This window comes from Pongo abelii, chromosome 8 (genome assembly GCF_028885655.2).
Source record: "Pongo abelii isolate AG06213 chromosome 8, NHGRI_mPonAbe1-v2.0_pri, whole genome shotgun sequence".
In the NCBI taxonomy this organism is placed as follows: Eukaryota; Metazoa; Chordata; class Mammalia; order Primates; family Hominidae; genus Pongo; species Pongo abelii.
Window position 1 is genome coordinate 139,870,061 of NC_071993.2, and position 20,317 is coordinate 139,890,377.

Here is a 20,317-nt window from a genome sequence, read left to right on the forward strand (position 1 = left end):
CACACTTGACTTTTGAAAATTCCAGCGGCAGATCCCAGGCTCAGGTGTCACTGATCCTTTCTTAGGTGAAATGACACGAGAGCCTCACATTCCTGCCATGGGCTGATGACCTCGGCCTCCTTTCAGTTGAGGCTTTCTGGTGGTGGTTACGGGGCAAAGTGACACCCTGTAACTTATCGATGCTGCTATGGAAAAAATACGGAAATGAAGCAGAACATGAGTTTTTCAGAAGCACATTTGACGGACTTCTTTTGGCGAAAATCAGAGCACTTCAAATCCTGTAACCTCAAACTGTTTCACTTTTCAGAGGTTATGTAATAAAAAGTTAAGTGATTGATTTTATAGTTCAGTAGGGAGTGATGAAATTCTTGATCACTATCCATAATGGCTTTATTTTAAACAGTGGGCTAGAGATTTAATTAAAGCATGATCAGGGAAATGAAAAAATGTTGATATTGCTCCTCAAGTTAAACATGAATTTGCACAGGGAGCATTAGAAGGGCTTATCATTCCTCCTGACATTTTTATTCTCTTCCGTAGGATTTAAAAGCTTGCGGCCCACTTCACCCCTCTCTGAATAGCTCAGGGGGCTTCAGCCCCTGTTGACTGTGCTCTGGGTTTGGTCCATTTCTGTGGCTTTCTTTAAAAACTGCCGAGCTCCGTCGCACAGCCACCACTGCTGGCGTTTATTGAGCGTGTACTGCTTGTGGTGCTTTGTTCTAAAACCTGGGGATCATTTCCCCACTTTATCATCGGGTGCCGGAGACACAGGAAGGTTAAGAAACAGCTGGTGAGGCCGGGCGCGGTGGCTCACGCCTGTAATCCCAGCACTTTGGGAGGCCGAGGCGGGTGGATCACGAGGTCAGGCGATCGAGACCATCCTGCCAACATGGTGAAACCCCGTCTCTACTAAAAATACAAAAAATTAGCTGGGCGTGGTGGTGAGCGCCTATAGTTCCAGCTACTCGGTAGGCTGAGGCAGGAGAATGGTGTGAACCCAGGAGGCAAAGCTTGCAGTGAGCAGAGATCGCGCCACCGCACTCCAGCCTGGGAGACAGAGCGAGACTCCATCTCAAAATAAATAAACAAACAAACACCCGGTGAGTAGCACCAGCTGGTGTGAAGCTGAGAAGTAGCCCTGTGAGCTCCAGGTGCCACCCGGCCGGGCCCTCCCTGTGAGGCGGGTTCCCTGGTGCCCACTGTGGACTGCTCTGAGGGGCACGGTGCAGGCTGCCATTCTTAACCTCGAGGCTTTCTATGTAGCATGTCCTCACGGGACCACTGAACGAGAGGGAGCTGGGGGTGTGGTGGAGGAGTGGCAAGTGACAGGGCAGAAAAAGCTGCTCGAGGAGGCCCCGTGTTCTCCTGAGGGACCGTTGGCGACATTTCAGCCTGGCTCAGCCGTGTCCTTGAAAGTGATTCTGCTTCTCTTACGTGCTTGCAGACGCCATTCATGTGTCCTTAGTCTGACAGTGACTTGGTCAAGCTTGGAGGATGTGGGGCCTGCCTGTGCATGCCCCATGGGCAGAGAGGGCGGGCACGGTTCGTGCTGGACTCTGGACGTGCGGCTCCAAGTGAGATGTGGGTAGATGCCGTTGGGATTTCGGCGTGAGCGTGGACCTGGGTTTCTGGAAGGGCATTGTTCCCGTGTCCCTCTCCCCACTGTAGCCTTGCTGGGCCCCCAGGGAGCCAAGACCCGCTGGTGACTGCTCCCTCTCTCTCCTCAGGGTGCGGCCCTTCACAGCCCTTCTAGCCCTCTCAGGTCTTTCTTTTGTCCAAACTCTTATCTTCTCTTGGGTCCCCAGGGTCACTAACCTCTTCGCAGAAAATCCCTCTGCATCCACTGACCCCACACTCCCAGCCCCCATGCCCTCACTGCACACGTTCTCAGCCCCCGTGTCCTCAGCTTCCAATCCCTAAACCCCACGTCCTGAAACCCACACCCTCAGCCTCCACCCCCAAGACCCTACACCCTCTGACTGTGCACTCCCAGAACCCGCACCTGGCCCCACACCCCTTGACCCCACATCCCCTGACCCCATACCCCCTAACCCCACACCCCCTGACCCCACCCCTCCGACCCCACACCCCCGACCCCACACCCCCTGACCCCACATCCTCTGCGTACTCCCAGAACCCACACCTGATCCCACACCCCAGACCCTACATCCTCTGTGCACTCCCAGAACCCGTACCTGACCCCACCTCTCTGACCCCACACCCCCTGACCCTACATCCTCTGAGTGTGCACTCCCAGAACCCGCACCTGACCCCACACCCCCTGACACCACTGCATAGCCCCCATCTTCAGCCTATTCTCTTCTCTGCTGCAGTCCCCAGCCCCTGGCTGGCTTGCTTCTCAGCACAGCCCTGGCCCAGAAACAGGAGGACACTGTCAGCCCCTCCTTGCTGGGGGGAGAGTGGTTGGGGCATGCCTGTCCCCTGCCCCTCTGCTGCCCAAGCTAACTCTTCACCGTGCCTGCGCACATCCCCATGGCCTTCTGGGAGGTCCCAAGGGGGAGCCTGTCTTCTCCCCAGAGCACCCAGTCTCCCTTTGTGCCGGGTCACCCCTGTGAGCAAACAGGCGGGCATTTCCCTCTTAGGGAAGAAGCTTCCCTTAACCCCATATCTCCCCAGCTCCTTGTCCTATAGAAACTGATTTCTTGGCAGTGTCTTTCTTTCTTTCTTTTTTTTTTTTTTTTTTTAAGGAAAATGATGGATATTCATGTGGTCAGGACAGCGGTGCCAAAGTGGAGAAAGTGTAAACGGCGGTGATGGCTTGACGGGCGTCACTTTTCCTTGGTCTTTGTCAGTCAGGTCTAATTTATAACACGGCCATTAGTGAGAGATAGCTTTCTTTGGATGTCTTTTCCCGTAAGGGTTGCTCATGGTTTGGCCTCAGTAAAGAGAAGAGAAGGTCTCTCTTTCACATTGTTGGAAGCGCCAGGTGGCCCACTCCCTCTGGCGTGAGGCATGGGCATGTGGGCATGCCTCCATCTGCCAGGAGTGTCCCTGTCTCTCCCTTCTGATTGGGACAGTGGGTCACACTGGTGGCCAGTCGGCAGCTGGGGCCCCTGGAGCCGTGGCCTCCCCTGGGCCCAAGGGAAGCACAGATGACTTAGGAGTGGAGAGTTCAAACGTGGGCTGCGGCGAGCCTTGTGCACTCCCTGCTTCGGACTCCGCCCTCCCTGCTCCGGACTCCGCCCTCCCTCCTTCGACTCGGCCCTCCCTGCTCTGGACTCCGCCCTCCCTGCTTCCGACCCCGCCCTCCCTTCTTCTGACTCCACCCTCCTTGCTTCCGACTCCACCCTCTCTACTTCGGTGTCTACCTCCTTGCTTTGGAAGGACACAACCTTCTTGGCTGGCACAGCCCCTCCTGCCATGCCTGTTGATCCCATCATCAGCCAAGGACATGTTGCGGCCGTATTCTGCGGCTCCTCCAGCATGGGAAAGTGCTGACAGGAAGCAGCACCAGCACCTCCTGGAATAGCCGTTGGCACACGAGCTTCCTGACATTGTTTCATGTGCCTTACATGTGCCACCCACGCAGGGATCAGAACAGCCCTATGAAGTGGGTACTGCTATTTGTCTTCCCCGTGTCACAGATAGAGATGTTGAGGCACAGAGAGGTTCAGGGACTAACTAGAAGAGGCTGATGTGGGATTTGAACTTGGTTCTGGCCTCAGAGCCTGCACTCTCAACCAGCCTGCTCTGCTCTCAGAAGGGGACAGTGCAGGAAAGACCAGCTTCAGCCAGGGTGACGGTGGGGGTGATGCTCACGGTGGACAGCATTGATTAGAGGTGACTGTTGTCCAATATTCAGCTAAACTGTAGGTTTTAAAGCTTGAGGACAGGTTTCGTTAGAGGTCAAAATTCAGTAGTTCCTTTCCCAAGGATGTAGGGAGAGAACTACGTTTTGTTAAGTGGCTCTTATTGAGCATTGTGATCTATACATGTTATTTGGTTTATTCCTTCACGTAGAAAGATTTGCATCGTAGCAGCCCCATTTTTCCTCTTTTTTTTTTTTTTCCTTTCTCTGTCAGCATTACGTTTTAGGTCATGCCCATATCGTTCAGCAGTTGAACAGGTAAAGTCACCTTATTTTTAAAAGGTGGAAAAGAGGCTTTAGTGATATTATATATTTGCCCAAATCACACAGCTAGAAACTGCAGAGATGCAAACTGAATTAATGAGCTACAGATAGGCTAGGAGAAAATATTAAAAGAAAACATGGAGAGACCAGACCCAGGTAGGAAGGGGAGTGGGGTGGGGCGTGGAAGGCGTGGGGTCCAACGCACATGTAACTGGAACCTAGAGGGAATGCAGAGGGGGAGCGGGAGTCGTTTTTGAAGAGATGAGAAATCACGTTTTTCCAGACTTAGGAAAGACCTTGTATTAGTCTGTTTTCACACTGCTGATAAAGACATACCCGAGACTGAGGAATTTACAAAAGAAAGAAGTTTAATATGGACTTACAGTTCCACGTGGCTGGTGAGGCTTCACAATCATGGCAGAAGGCAAGGAGGAGCAAGTCACATCTTATATGGATGGCAGCAGGCAAAGAGAGAGCTTGTGCAGGGAAACTCCTCTTTGTAAAACCATCAGATCTCATGAGACCCACCCACCATCATGAGATCACCATGGGAAAGACCTGCCCCATGATCCCACTGCCTCCACACGGTCCCTCCCATAACATGTGGGAGTTCAAGATGAGATTTGGGTGGGGGCGCAGCCAAACCATATTATTCCATCCCGGCCCCTCCCAGATCTCTTGTCCTCACATTTCAAAACCAATCGCCAACCCAAATATTGTTTCATAAAGTTAACAATACTTAAATGCTGATATGAAGTGAATAAATCTTATGTCACATGATAAGGGAAAAGGAAATAAAATGAAGATATTTTCTTAGTGCAAGTGTATACATGCACAAACATGTTTTTAGCAAAAGAAGGAGGAAATACTCATGACAATTACAGTCCTCATTTCTGCAGCTGGTCACATGGTCGTAGCTGGTATTGATGACTGCCTTCTTCTACTGTCCATTCTGTATTCCCTTTGCCTTCAGCATCACCTCAGCGGGTCGTGGTTTTTTTCCTGGTGGAATGTTCCAAACCTTCATTCCTGAGGGGTCTGGGTCACTTGTAGTCTTGCCTGGATTGGGCTGTTGTAGTTTCCCGTTGACCTTAATCACTGGGCATGGTAATACTAGGAGACGCCCTAATGGATCTCCTGTATTCCATGTATACTCTTCCTTAGCTTCGTTGTAGAGTAGTAGACTGATTTCACCTTGATAGACCAGGTCAGTCACCCCAACAGTGTAACTCCCTTCTTAGCCTGTTGACATAAAGGTAGGAGGAGCCCAGAGTATCCAGGTGACAATCTTAACTTCCAGTTCAGTGGGATTGCTATTTTGTCTCACGGTGGCAGCGTTCCTCCCTCTGGAACTAAGACCTCTAGGCCAGCAGAACGTAATGTTGCAGGAACAGGAAGCAAAACTTTTGCTGGTGGATCATTAGGGGTGATGGTGAGTGATGCCACTTCCACTTCCACCCCTTGATTCCCGGACCCGTGAATCCTGGCTATGGGAGAAACAGTATCATATATTGGACGCTGATTCAGAGCATCCACGGCCCTCTGGAGAACTTTGCCCCAGCCCTGCAAAGTATTGTCACCTAGTTGGTGTTGTAATTGTGACTTCAAAAGGCCATTCCACCATTCTGTCAACCCAGCTGCTTCAGGATGATGGGGAACATGGTAAGAGCAGTGAATTCCATGAGCATGAGCCCACTACCACACTTCTTTAGCCATAAAGTCAGTGCCTTGGTCAGAGGCAATGCTGTGTGGAATACCGTGATGGTGGACAAGGCATTCTGTGAGTGCGTGGATGGTAGTCTTCACAGAAGCATTGCGTGCGGGACAGGCAAACCCATATCTAAAGTCAGTGTCTATTCAGTGAGGACAAACCTCTGCCCTTTCCGTGATGGAAGAGGTCCAATATAATCAACCTGCCACCAGGTAGCTGGCTGACCACTCCAAGGAATGGTGCCATATCGAGGACTCAGTGTTGGTCTCTGTTCCTGGCAAATTGGGCACTCAGTGGTGGCTGTAGCCAGATCAGCCTTGGTGAGTGGAAGCTCATGTTGCTGAGCCCATGGGTAACCTCCATCCCTGCCACCATGGCCACTTTATTCATGGGCCTATTGGACAATGACAGGGGTGGCTTGGGAAAGAGGCTGAATGGTGTCCACAGAAGGGGTCATCCTGTCCACTTGATTATTTAAATGCTCCTCTGCTGAGGTCACCCATTGGTGAGCACTCACATGGGATACAAATATCTTCACAATTTTTGACCACTCAGAGAGGTCTGTCCACATACCTCTTCCCCAGATGTCTTTGTCACCAATTTTCCAATCATGCTTCTTACACGTCCCTGACCATCCAGCCAAACCATTGGCTACGGCCCATGAATCAGTATATAATCGCACATCTGGCCATTTCTCCTTCCAAGCAGAGTGCACAGCCAGGTGCACTGCTTGAAGTTCTGCCCACTGGGAAGATTTCCCTTCACCACTGTCCTTCAGAAATGTCCTAGAAAGGGGCTGTTGTGCTACAGCTGTCCACTTTCAGGTGGTGCCTGCATATCGTGCAGAACCATCTGTGAACGAGGCCCTAGTCTTCTCTTCCTCTGTCAACTGATCATAGGGAACTCCCCATGAGGCCGTCGGCGCAGGCTCTAGTCTTCTCTTCCTCTGTCAGCTGATCATAGGGAACTCCCCATGAGGCCGTCGGCGCAGGCTCTAGTCTTCTCTTCCTCTGTCAGCTGATCATAGGGAACTCCCCATGAGGCCGTCGGCGCAGGCTCTAGTCTTCTCTTCCTCTGTCAGCTGATCATAGGGAACTCCCCATGAGGCCGTCGGCGCAGGCTCTAGTCTTCTCTTCCTCTGTCAGCTGATCATAGGGAACTCCCCATGAGGCCGTCGGCGCAGGCTCTAGTCTTCTCTTCCTCTGTCAGCTGATCATAGGGAACTCCCCATGAGGCCGTCGGCGCAGGCTCTAGTCTTCTCTTCCTCTGTCAGCTGATCATAGGGAACTCCCCATGAGGCCGTCGGCGCAGGCTCTAGTCTTCTCTTCCTCTGTCAGCTGATCATAGGGAACTCCCCATGAGGCCGTCGGCGCAGGCTCTAGTCTTCTCTTCCTCTGTCAACTGATCATAGGGAACTCCCCATGAGGCCGTCGGCGCAGGCTCTAGTCTTCTCTTCCTCTGTCAACTGATCATAGGGAACTCCCCATGAGGCCGTCGGCGCAGGCTCTAGTCTTCTCTTCCTCTGTCAACTGATCATAGGGAACTCCCCATGAGGCCGTCGGCGCAGGCTCTAGTCTTCTCTTCCTCTGTCAACTGATCATAGGGAACTCCCCATGAGGCCGTCGGCGCAGGCTCTAGTCTTCTCTTCCTCTGTCAACTGATCATAGGGAACTCCCCATGAGGCCGTCGGCGCGGGCTCTAGTCTTCTCTTCCTCTGTCAACTGATCATAGGGAACTCCCCATGAGGCCGTCGGCGCGGGCTCTAGTCTTCTCTTCCTCTGTCAACTGATCATAGGGAACTCCCCATGAGGCCGTCGGCGCAGGCTGGGGGAGGGAAGGGAGGGTGGCAGGAGTGGAGACCAAGGGCATTTGAGCCATGTCGTCATGTAACTCACTTGTGCCTTCAGGACTTAATCAAGCCCGATCACATATATGCCACTTCCATCGTGTGGTCATTTCCCTAGTGCCACTTCCATGTGATGATGGAATGCTGCTGTGCGTGACCCACTTCATAGCTGGATGGGTCAGAAAGCACCCAGTTCATGACATGCAGTTCAGGTCACGTGGTGACTTGATGACCCATAGACAAACGTTCAGTTTCCACCAAAGCCCAGTAACAGGCCAAGAGCTGTCTCAAAAGGAGAGTAGTTACTCGCAGAAGATCACAGGGCCTTGTTCCAAAACCCTAGAGGCCTCCGCTGTGATTCACCTATGGGGACCTGCCAAAGGCTCCAAACAGCATCCTTATCTGCCACTGACACCTCAAGCACCATTGGATCTGCTGGGTCATATGGCCCAAGTGTCAGAGCAGCTGGCACAGCAGCCTGGACCTGTCACAGAGCCTACTCCTCTTCTGGATCCCCTCAGTCCTCCATACCCAAAGTCCAGAAAGTTGGGAATCCCAGTGAATCCCTAGCAGCATCAAAAAACAAAAACTCATACCCAGTCAGATTATAACAAATCAAGAAAACCATAGAGAGCATAGGGGTGTGCTGCAGTCACACTGACAGGCCACCTTCCCATTCCTGCAGAAATGGTAACCGCAGGGGGACGGTGCAGCCGCATCTTCCGTGTCCTTGGAGGAAATGTCACCATAGGGTCTTACCCGGCAAAACATCTCCTAAGATTGAAGGTGAAATAGACATTTTAACTCAAATGAAAAACAGTACTAACGGATGTTCTTCAAGCGGAGACAAAATGATCTCAGATGAAGTCAGAGATGAGAAAGGAATGAGACTCAAGGCAGTGGGGGGAAGCGGGCAAATGGCCGTGGGCGTCGGGTGTGTAAACCGAGGCACCTCCTGCAGTGTAAAATGTGGAGAGAAGTGCGGTTCAGCATGGGGGTGGGTGCGTGTGGAGTGAGCGTTCCAGGGGCCTTGCCGTGCCCGGGAGAGTGAGGGTTAACAGGGACATTCCCACAGGGATATTCCCACGTGGAGAACTGGGACCCCGATCAGGGTCTGGAGGGAGCACGTGCCTTTGGAATACCGCTGTTTGAGCATTTCTGGGGACCAGGAACTAAGTTAAATTATTTGAAACAGAAGTAGATGGCAATTTCCCAATATAATGGACATTTAAAACTCAATTAAGATTTTTGAGTAGTGTTTTATATGCCCTGAGCTTTTGTACCGGCAGAAGGTATTTTGTAAACAGCTTGTGTTCAGTGTTGGCCATCTCTTAAAGTGCATTTTACTTTAATTATTCTATATCCGTAATGCACATAACCAGTTTCTCCAGAACATGTATACATGAAATGTAATTGAAAAGCTAATGATTTTTAGAAGACAAAAGATAAGAGTCAGAGCCATTTTAATTAGGATGCAAACTCCTTACATAATTTAATTGGCATTAAAGTTTATTGATTTACTTTTATAATCATTTATACATAGGAAAATATAACTTAATAAATTTCATAATTAAAACTAGTTATTTTAAGACTGATATTTTTCTTTGTTCATTATTGAAATTTTCAGTTTGTGAAATATTTATTATTCAAAAAATAGCATCTGTGTTGCAAATGAATCTCATTTTGAGAGGAAGAGCTCTAGGTGATACAGGTTTAAAATGACTGGTACGCACCCACAGGAAAACTCGGTTCCTCACACAGCCTCGTTTTTCAGGAGACCTGCGGAAAGGCTCTGGGGTGTCACGTCTCCCTGTGGCCGAGGCTGCTGTTGTCTGGCACACCGTGAGTTCTGGGCCAAGACCTTTCCACCCGTCTCCCCCCACTCCGGGTGAAAGAGGCATGGGGAGTTTACTTACTTTTCCTTTTTGTCTGGCATCAGCTCGTGAAATATATTACATCAGACAAAAGTCAATAGAGATTTCCCTTTTGAAAAGTAAGGTCCAGGATAATGGGCTGAACACAAGCAGGTGACTGTGTGGGACAGGGCTACCCAAACCGCCGCTGGCCTACAGACTGCTGTCCCGGCCAGTGCTCTGCTCCCTGCGCCCCTGATGAGATGGCAGCCCTGGGCACCTGTGGCTGCTCCCTCCTGACTCTGCTCTAAGGTGCCACCTGCCCAAGGTTCCATCCTAGTCCCTGACCGGCCCCTCCTGTTTCCCCCGAGGCTCCTTGCCCCACTGACTGCTGGCTCTCACCTGCTCCTGTCTCACCCCAGTAGTAGCCTCAGTCCAGTGCTTGACCCTGCCCTTTTCTCTGGCTCCAGCTCCTCCTCGGCAAGCTGAGTCTTCCCCAGCTTTCAGGCCCATCCACATGGTGACCCCCAGTGTCACCCAGGCATCTGTCCTGAACTGTAGACCCACAGGTTTCCACATGGTGACCCCCAGTGTCACCCAGGCATCTGTCCTGAACTGTAGACCCACAGGTTTCCACATGGTGACCCCCAGTGTCACCCAGGCATCTGTCCTGAACTGTAGACCCACAGGTTTCCACATGGTGACCCCCAGTGTCACCCAGGCATCTGTCCTGAACTGTAGACCTAGGTTCAGTCACCTTTGATGCCTCCCTGAGGCTGTTTCAGCCTCCGCAGGTCCATGGCTGGATGCTGTCTCTCCAGAGCCCGTCCCAGGTCACATCCGTCTTGGAGGCCCTGTGGATGCTGCCTGGGTGCAGAGCTGAGCCTGCCCACTGGGGCTCCTCTGTCATGGCCCCCCTCGCCACGCTGCCATCTTGGGCTCTGGCCATCTGGTCACTCATGTATCTCACGTGTCTGAGAACATATGTGGCACAGAGGAAGGAGAAAGTGCTGGGTGCGTATTTGTGGAATGTGAGTGGTGACTGAATTCTCTCAGAAAGGGTTGGGTGTCCTTAGACCGGCCGATGACTTTGCCCCCCAGTGTGACAGAGAGCCCAGTGCCGGTAGCAGGTGAGAAGCCAGTACTGCTGGTCACCTCGCCGCCCTCAGATGTACCCCCTTTGGAGAAGCCCGACGCAGGCTGTTTTACGGGCTGTCTCGTTCCCTTTCAGTTGCTCCTCACCGTGGTAATCGGAAATGTTAACAGGCGCACTCGTCTGGTGGAATTTATCGTGGCCGGCGAGGGCGATTAAGCGGCTGGTGTGTGGCGTGTTTACCCTCGTGTCAGCATGACTGGTGTTCCACCCTGGCAGACGAAGGCCCGGTCCTTCCTGGGCTCCTAATTGGGGACACTACATCCAGGAGCCGTGACAGGGTTCAGCACCCCGCGTGCAGAATGCCGGCTTCCATGGGACACGCTTTATAAAATGCTCTTTAATTCAGGAACAGAATATCATTAGCTTTGTAAAGTGGATGAATACAATGGACAACCAATTTAATTAACCTCTAGCATCAGCTGTCAAACAGGAGGCAGAATGAGATTACGTGTGCATCTCTCCCGCCAGCAGCCAGCCGGGAGAGGGGCTCGGCGGGAGGTCAGACAGGGGGACACCTTGGTGCCGTCATCCCGCGTTTGGCCCCAGGAGCTGAAACTGGAAAGTCAGTGCTTTATAAATAAGTCAGCTGTCATTTGGAGGTGGTCATGGAGCTCCTCTGAGAGCGGATGGTCACAGCCCCCATATGCTGCCTGGGGGTGGCACCGGGGGAAGTGGGCAGGAGTGAGGACGCCGCCTTGTCCAGTTGGGTCGGCCGCCCATGAGTTCATTATACAGGAAAAGATCAATGAAGCTCTACATTGATTTAAACAAAAGCTTTGTTTCATTTATTATTGTTTATAATCTAATGACTGTTATTATAACTTTGCTTTGATTTATTACTCAATCTGTCAAAGTGTTTTAAAACCAGGTGTCTTGGGACTTGCCTTTGTGATAGGGTTAAATGTGTGACTTTTGCAAGTATGTTCAGCTTCTTGGGAGCACCGTGAGCCTGTGCCTTGGGTTGTGCTTTGAGACCTGAGGTGAGGGTTCTGTCCAGCGGGCACCCAGAGGGTGTGGTGCCTCTCTCATTGCCCAGGAGCAGTGGAATTCCTGCCTGCCATGACTTGGGCATTGTGGTGGAGGACTCAGAGGTGCCCAGGCCACATGCCTGCCCTCAGGGGGCTTCCCTTCCCTGAAAGAATTTAGATGAGGAAACCAGTGAGTGCTGGAATATGCAGCGCCTTGAAGGAAAGGCTGGAGACTGGGGCTGCCAAGCCTCTGCCCAGAGTAGGCAATCAAGAGGGCTGCTTGGAGGAGGCTGCATTTCCACAGAGACCTGAAGCAGCAGAGGGTCCATGTGAGAAGCTGGAAAAGGGGAGGCAGCAGAGGTACCCTCCTGACAAAAGGGTGCAGCCTCCTCAGGCCCAGATGGCCAGTGGAGCTGGAACTCTGTCAGCCGGGCATGTGAGGGCCAGAGGACAGCTGGGGTGGCCACTGTGCAGGACGTGGCTGGGAGGAAGTGCAGCGGCAGGCCCAGAGGTGCATGTGGAAAAGGCCACCCTGGTGCCCAGCAGAGAAGAGACCAAGGGGGCCACAGCTGTGGAAGAGGCGGGGGCCCCACAGGGAGATGAGGGAGGTGGGTGTGTGGCAGTGCAGAGACATGGAAGGCTAGAGATGGATAGGGTTCTGTAATCCGTAGAACCTGTGGAAGGAAGGGATGTTTGGGCAAGGCATATGGACAAGATGCTGGAGGAATCTGGAGAGATCCGTGGTTTCCAGTGGGAGCTGGAGGAGGGTGAGGGTGGAGCAGGTCCCGAGTCCTGAAAGGTCGGACTTGTCACGAGAGACTCAAGTGGAGACTGTGCAGCCGCCGGGCCAGGAGGCTGGCCTTTAGGAGGCTCTATGCTGTACACACAAGAGCTGCCTGCTGGAAGACGGGACAGACGGGCCACCCCAGCAGGAGGAGGAGGTGGAGGGGAAGGGCTCGTAGGGTACCCTGAGCAGATCCAGAGTGCTGTTATTCCCAAGTAGGAGGAGGAGGTCCACGGAAGGAGAATGTGGAGTCTCGTAGCCTAGAAGTAAGAGTCTGCAGGAGGGTGGAGGGTGTGAGAAGGTGATGAGACAAAATTCTGGATTATATTTAAAAATTAAAAATCTACAAAATGAGACAGGAAAATGGGCAAAGGATGCAAAGAGTTCGCAGAAGAAACTTAAATTGCCAATAATCTTAAAAAGAGATGCACCAGACACACAGACAGTGGAGCAGAGGAGACAGCCAGGAGGCACCCTGCCTGGGCAGCCAGGTGGTCTCTGACAAGGGTGCCAGAGCATTCCATGGGAAAGGACAGCCTCCAGCCAGTGGTGCTGGGACGCTGATACCCACACGCAGAAGAATGAAGTTGGCCCCTCACATTACATCGTGTACAAAGTTAACCCAAAATGAGTCAAAGACCTAAAACTATAAAACTTTTAGAAGAAAACATGGGCCGGAACCTTCACGACATTGGATTTGGTGATGATTTCTCAGATGCAGCACCAAAGGCACAGGCAGCAGAAGAAAAAAGAGACAAATTGGACTGCATTAAAACACAACCACTTTGTATACAGCCAAAGACAACGTCAACAGAGTAAAAAGGCAACCGTGGAATGGGAGAAAATTTTGCAAATCAAAAATCTGATAAGGAATTACTATCCAGAATATATAGAGAACTCCTAAAACTCAACAACAGCAACAACAAAACCCAACCTGAGTCAGAAAGGGGTTTGAACAGGCGTCTTCCCTCCAAGGACGGCGTGGAGACGGCCGACAAGCACACGAAAAAGCGCCCAGCTCCACGAACCTTTAGGGAGATGGCAGATCCAAACTGCCATTTTTATTTGTCAGCTTAAAAGGACTTGCAAAATACCTTATACCCGTTAGGATGGCTGTTGTCAAAAAGCGCAGAAAATAGTGAGAGGTGACAGCGTGCTGGCAGCCCTCACAGCCCTTGCTCACTCTCGGCACCTCCTGTGCCTGGGCTCCCACTTTGGCGGCACTTGAGGAGCCCTTCAGCCCGCCGCTGCCCTGTGGGAGCCCCTTTCTGGGCTGGCCAAGGCCGGAGCCGGCTCCCTCAGCTTGCGGGGAGGTGTGGAGGGAGAGGCGCGAGCGGGAACCGGGGCTGCGCGCGGCGCTTGCGAGCCAGCTGGAGTTCCGGGTGAGCGTGGGTTTGGCGGGCCCCGCACTCGGAGCAGCCGGCCGGCCCTGCCGGCCCCGGGCAGTGAGGGGCTTAGCACCCGGGCCAGCGGCTGCAGAGGGTGTACTGGGTCCCCCAGCAGTGCCGGCCCACCGGTGCTGCGCTCCATTTCTCGCCGGGCCTTAGCTGCCTTCCTGCGGGGCAGGGCTGGAGACCTGCAGCCCGCCATGCCTGAGCCTTCCACCCACTCCCTGGGCTCCTGTGCGGCCCGAGCCTCCCCGGCGAGCGCCACCCCCTGCTCCACGGTGCCCAGTCCCATCGACCACCCAAGGGCTGAGGTGTGCGGGCGCACGCGCGGGACTGGCAGGCAGCTCCACCTGCAGCCCTGGTGCGGGATCCACTGGGTGAAGCCAGCTGGGCTCCTGAGTCTGGTGGGGACGTGGAGAACCTTTCTGTCTAGCTCAGGGATTGTAAACGCACCAATCAGCGCCCTGTCAATACAGACCACTCGGCTCTACCAATCAGCAGGATGTGGGTGGGGCCAGATAAGAGGATAAAAGCAGGCTGCCCCAGCCAGCAGTGGCAACCCGCTCTGGTCCCCTTCCACACTGTGGAAGCTTTGTTCTTTTCGCTCTTCGCAATAAATCTTGCTACTGCTCACTCTTTGGGTCCACAGTGCCTTTATGAGCTATAACACTCACCGCGAAGGTCTGCAGCCTCACTCCTGAGCCAGCGAGACCACGAACCCACCGGGAGGAACGAACAACTCCAGACGCACTGCCTTAAGAGCTGTAACACTCACCGCGAAGGTCTGCAGCTTCACTCCTGAGCCAGCAAGACCACGAACCCACCAGAAGGAAGAAACTCCGAACGCATCCGAACATCAGAAGGAAAAAACTGGGGACACACCGCCTTTAAGAACTGTAACACTCAACACAAGGGTCCGCGGCTTCATTCTTGAAGTCAGTGAGACCAAGAACCCACCAATTCCGGACACAATAGCAGGTGCTGATAAGGATGGGAGGGAGTTGGAACCTTTGTGCACATGGGTAGAAATATGCCGGGGGCAGCCTCTGTGAACATTGAGATGATTATTCAAAAAGTTAAAAATAGAATTCTCGTCTCATTCAGCAGTCCCACTTCTGGGTACAGACCCCAAAGAATTGAGAGCAGTCTCCAGCAGATATTTGCTCACCCATAATCAAAGCGGTATTATTCACAACTGCAAAATGCGGAAGCAGTACCATGGAATATGACGCAACTGTAAAAAGGAAGGAAATTCTGGCAACCGCCACAACATGGTGGAGGAACTTGGAGGACATTATGCCAAATCAAGCCTGTCACAAAAAGATGAATACGGTACGATTCCACTTACATGAGGTACTCGGATTAGTCAAAGTCACGGAGACAAAGTACAATGCCTGGTTGCAAGGGGCTGGGGAGAGCAGGAAGGGAAGAGCGGGAAGGGAGCTGCTGCTGGACGGGAACAGTTTCAGCTGAGAAGGTGGACAACGTCCTGGAGATGGGAAGGTGGACAGCGTCCTGGAGATGTGTTGCTGGTCGGGAACAGTCTCAGTTGGGAAGGTGGACAGCGTCCTGGAGATGGATGGTGTGTCGGGAGCTGTTGCTGGTCGGGAACAGTCTCAGTTGGGAAGATGGACAGTGTCCTGGAGATGGATGGTGTGACGGGTGCAGGCGTTCATTAGGCGTGGACTGCGTGCCACTGACCTGCTCACCTGAAGGTGGGTACGATGGTCAAGTTTATGCTGTGTGCATTTTACCACAGCCACACGGTTCAATGAAGAGGTGCCCAACTATGCTAGTATAATGAAGATGCAAATTAAAACAATAAGGTCTAATTTCACACTTATCCAGTTGGCAAAAACTAGAGGCTGGCACTGGGCCATGGCAAGGATGCGGAACGTGGGCACTGCCCTGATGAGACCACTGGGGGATCGTCATGGCAACAGGAGGGGCAACGTGGTGGTGCCTGGGAGGGCACGTGTCTGCGGTGACCCAGCAAGGCCGTCTGTGTATTATATACATATGCACGCACGTTTAATCCACGTGTACACATGTGTGTGATCCTATGTGGAGGGCACGTCTGCCATGACCCAACAGTGCTGTGTATTATATACATATGCACGCACGTTTAATCCACGTGTACACATGTGTGTGATCCTATGTGGAGGGCACATGTCTGCCATGACCCAACAGTGCTGTGTATTATATACATATGCACGCACGTTTAATCCACGTGTACACATGTGTGTGATCCTATGTGGAGGGCACGTCTGCCATGACCCAACAGTGCTGTGTATTATATACATATGCACGCACGTTTAATTGGCATGTACACATGTGTGTTATCCTATGTGGAGGGCACGTGTCTGCTGTGACCCAGCAAGGCCATCTGTGTATTATATACATATGTATGCACGTTTAATCCACATGTACATGTGTGTTATCCTATGTGGAGGGCACATGTGTGCCATGACCCAGCAAGGCCATCTGTGTATTATATACATATGTATGCACGTTTAATCCACATGTACATGTGTGTTATCCTATGTGGAGGGCACATGTGTGCCATGACCCAGCAAGGCCATCTGTGTATTATATACATATGTATGCACGTTTAATCGGTGTGTACACATATGTGATCCTGTGTGGAGGGCACATGTCTGCTATGACCCAGCAAGGCCATCTGTGTATTATATACATATGCACGCATGTTTAATCCGTGTGTACACGTATTATCCTGTGTGGAGGGCACGTGTCTGCTGTGACCAGCAAGGCCATCTGTGTATTATATACATATGCACACACGTTTAATCCGTGTGTACACGTATTATCCTGTGTGGAGGGCACGTGTCTGCTATGACCCAGCAAGGCCATCTGTGTATTATATACATATGCACACACGTTTAATCCGTGTGTACACGTATTATCCTGTGTGGAGGGCACGTGTCTGCTGTGACCAGCAAGGCCATCTGTGTATTATATACATATGCACGCATGTTTAATCCGCGTGTACACGTATTATCCTGTGTGGAGGGCACGTGTCTGCTATGACCCAGCAAGGCCATCTGTGTATTATATACATATGCACACACGTTTAATCCGTGTGTACACGTATTATCCTGTGTGGAGGGCACGTGTCTGCTGTGACCAGCAAGGCCATCTGTGTATTATATACATATGCACGCATGTTTAATCCGCGTGTACACGTATTATCCTGTGTGGAGGGCACGTGTCTGCTGTGACCAGCAAGGCCATCTGTGTATTATATACATATGCACGCACGTTTAATCCGCGTGTACACGTGTGTATTATCCTATGTGGAGGGCACGTGTCTCTGGTGACACAGCAAGGCTGTTATATACATATGCACGCATGTTTAATTCACGTGTACATGTGTGTATTATCCTCTGTGGAGGGTGCGTGTCTGCAGTGACCCAGCAAATCCTCCTGCGTAGTATGTCTGTGTGAACACTCGTTACCCATGTACCCGGATTCTTGTTATCTCTGACACACTTGCTCAGTAACACCGTGCAGGGAAGATTATTATAGCATCAATTATAATACTCAAATAATTGGAAGTAGTCTTTATGTGCAAAGAGAAATGGATAAATTACAGGGTATTTTTTTTGTTTGTTTGAGACAAAGTCTCACTCACTTTGTCGCCCAGGCTGGAGTGCAATGGCATGATCTTGGCTCACTGCAACCTCTGCCTCCCAGGTTCAAGTGATTCTCCTGCCTCAGCCTCCCAAGTAGCTGGGATTACAAGCATGGGCCACCACGCCTGGCTAATTGTTGTATTTTTAGTAGACATGGGGTTTCACCATGTTGGCCAGGCTGGTCTCGAACTCCTGACCTCAAGTGATCGACCCACCTTGGCCTCCCAAAGTGTTAAGATTATAGGTGTAAGCCACTGCGCCTGGCCAAATTACAGTATTTTTATATGGTGAATTATTATGTAGCATTCAAAATAAGCTAAAATATGTCTTTATCTTGGTATCACGCCATAGGACATTTGAGAAACTGTCCTCTTTCTCGGTGTCCTTTGTGAAATCCACCTGTTTCAGGATGTAACTCTGATCTGTGTATTTTCCTTGCTGTATCCGGTTCTATCATAGGAATATTTCAAATTTGATTTACCCATTTGCACGTTAAGCCTTTGGGTCATTTTCGGTTGGTGTTTTCAGAGGTCATATGCCATTGTATTCTCATGCCCGTCTCCTGAGAGCTCCAGCGTCTCTGAGAGAGGTCTGTGTGTGCATTCCACGTGTATATGGACATACGTATGTCTGCAGGTGTATGCATGTATGTGTGTGTATATGTATGTTTGTCTATAGTGTATATGGATGTGGGTTATGTACGTGTGTGCATGGATGTGTACATATGTGTGTGTGTGCAGGAGTTTCTCTTGGGTGTGAAGCAGCCGTGAGGGTGTGGGGTTGTAAGTTCACAGGATGTGGTGTGTCCCTGTGGCTCATGTCTTCAGCAGTCACTCATTAGTCACTGTAAGCCTGAGTGTCTTCTCATTTCTCGTGTATTACAAGGGCAGAGGAAATGTCTGAAAGATCAGGCTCAGAACCACATGCCTGCCTCAGCTTGGGCAGGTGCTTTCACCCTAAAGAGGACGGAGCGTCAGGCTTGGCCTCTCCGTGATGTCCTCAGCTTTGTTCTCAGAGAGCACAGATGTTTGCCGCTGGCCCTCACAGGGTGTGTCAGAGCCCAGGTGAGCGTGGTTGCGTGCCCCTGGGCTCCTGTGCAAGGCCGCATCGTTCATTTGGGGGTCCTGTGTCCTCACAGTGTGCAGCTGGGGAAGGAGTGGGCTGCATATGAGGGGACTCATGTTTAGTAACCTCTCGACTCCCGTTTAAAACAAATGAAGTTCTCTATTTTGTTGCAGACTTGAAGATTAGTTACCAACAATATCTTAAGAAGTTTTTCTTTCTGCTCCTAGATTTGATTTATTAAAAAAAAAAAAAAACTGGAGGTGAAAACGCTTTATCTGTAGAAATAACAAAATGTGCTGTCTCAGAGTGACATGGGAGTCACCAAATGCTGCCATTCTTTATTCTGAGTCACTGTTGATAAGCACGGTAGGCCTTAGTCAGGGCTCCCCTGGGCTGCAGGCTGTGGCCTCCTCCCTCAACACTTTTTCCCTTCCCAGTGGCAGAATGCAGCGGCAGGCTCCACAGAGATCCCCCTGGGGTGCACTGGGAGCTGGCACCTGTGGTCATGCCCGCGACGCAGTTGGAACCAGCACAGGGGAAGGGCCCTGTTGCCACGTGGGGCCTCACATGGGCACTGCTTGTGCGTTTCCCTTTTCTATCTTGAGCAGTGTGTGTGGTCATGTGCGTCCCTTACTGCGGGGTCTGTGTGACTGAAGTTTTAGGAATGTGTTCTGTTTCGTGCACAAGGGAGCTGGGTGCAGAAGACCGGGTTAATGATGTGTGCTTTGGTCGTTCACCTGATTGCGGAAATGATAAATTACCGGCCATCTGACTTGTTTGCAAATAAAAAGTGATGGAGGCATTTCCAATGGCAGCTTTGTGTTCCTGCCTTGTCAGCCTCTGCCCCGGCCTGAGTCATCCCGAGCCTTCCAGCCGGTGGCTCCATCCAGGAGGTGGGACCCCACTCAACAAACACAGGCTTTGTGATTGCACAGTGCCTGCCAGGACGCGTTGTTCTTTCCGAATGTGTGAGAAGTGGTCTGCTCCCGCCCTGAGTTGGCTGTGTTTGCAAAGTGGGCCTGCTATCAGAATTCAGCTCCCGAAATCAAGCTAAGTGACACAGTGTGGCCATTTATCACATTACCGGACTCCAATTGAAGTTGAGAGCTTGTTTTAATAGCATTTGCAAATACTCCATCTTCACTAGCCACCCCTGTGAGAGGCACTGAGCCCCCATGGTACGCAGGGTTCGTTGTGCCCTGGCCGCTAGTTGGTGTGGAAGCCTGATGGGTGGTGACCAGGAGCTTCAGTTGCCCATTAGCTCCCAGGCTGCCTTCAGAGACTTGGGTCCCGCCAGTGCAGCCCTGTATTACAAGGGCAGAGGAAATGTCTGAAAGATCAGGCTCAGAACCACATGGTTAGCCGGCGTCTGGATCTCCTGTGTGTCCCGCACCGGATCGACTTTTCAGTGCCCCAGGGGCTTGGCTTTGGCCAGTGGAGGCCACTTCCCGGCTGTGCCGTGGCCTCCGGGGGCTGGAGGGCTCCTGCCCATGTCTGCAGTCCTAGCAGAAGCATCACAGCCAACGGCTCCATTTCACTAATGCAGAATTAATGAGCACCTTGACAGTCTTGTTTATAAATATGTAAGAAGTATTTTGTTTTTAGCAAGAGGCGAGGAGTCATTATTCTCAGATGTGACAGACATACTCTTGACAAGTACTGTGGTCACAGACCTGGGTGAGCTGGGGACTTCCTGTCGGCAGGCCCCGGACATGCTCCTGGCCCGATGTCCTGGTGTCTGTGATAAATGGGTGCCCTGAACCATATTGATGGGACAGGGTAAACATCGAAAAAGTTGGG

General features: G+C 51.6%; 1 protein-coding gene and 1 non-coding gene across 6 annotated transcripts in view; one reads left to right on the top strand and one right to left on the bottom strand.

The window, feature by feature from the left end:
• The window catches only part of INPP5A (inositol polyphosphate-5-phosphatase A), a 244,174-nt gene that overhangs the window by 133,551 nt on the left and 90,306 nt on the right, over positions 1-20,317 (top strand). Inside the window, exon 1 of one of the 5 annotated variants that reach the window (XM_054523091.2) lies at positions 14,955-15,131. The exons of the other annotated variants lie outside the window; for them this stretch is intronic. Within the exon in view, the coding sequence (XP_054379066.1) occupies positions 15,018-15,131 (114 nt within the window). The 5' untranslated portion in view covers positions 14,955-15,017. Of the gene's footprint in view, positions 1-14,954; positions 15,132-20,317 lie in introns of those variants that run through there. 5 annotated transcript variants of the gene reach the window in all.
• On the bottom strand, positions 4,035-4,103 carry LOC112135339 (small nucleolar RNA SNORD5). Its single transcript, XR_002916635.1, has one exon. It is a non-coding gene; the product is annotated as a small nucleolar RNA SNORD5 (small nucleolar RNA).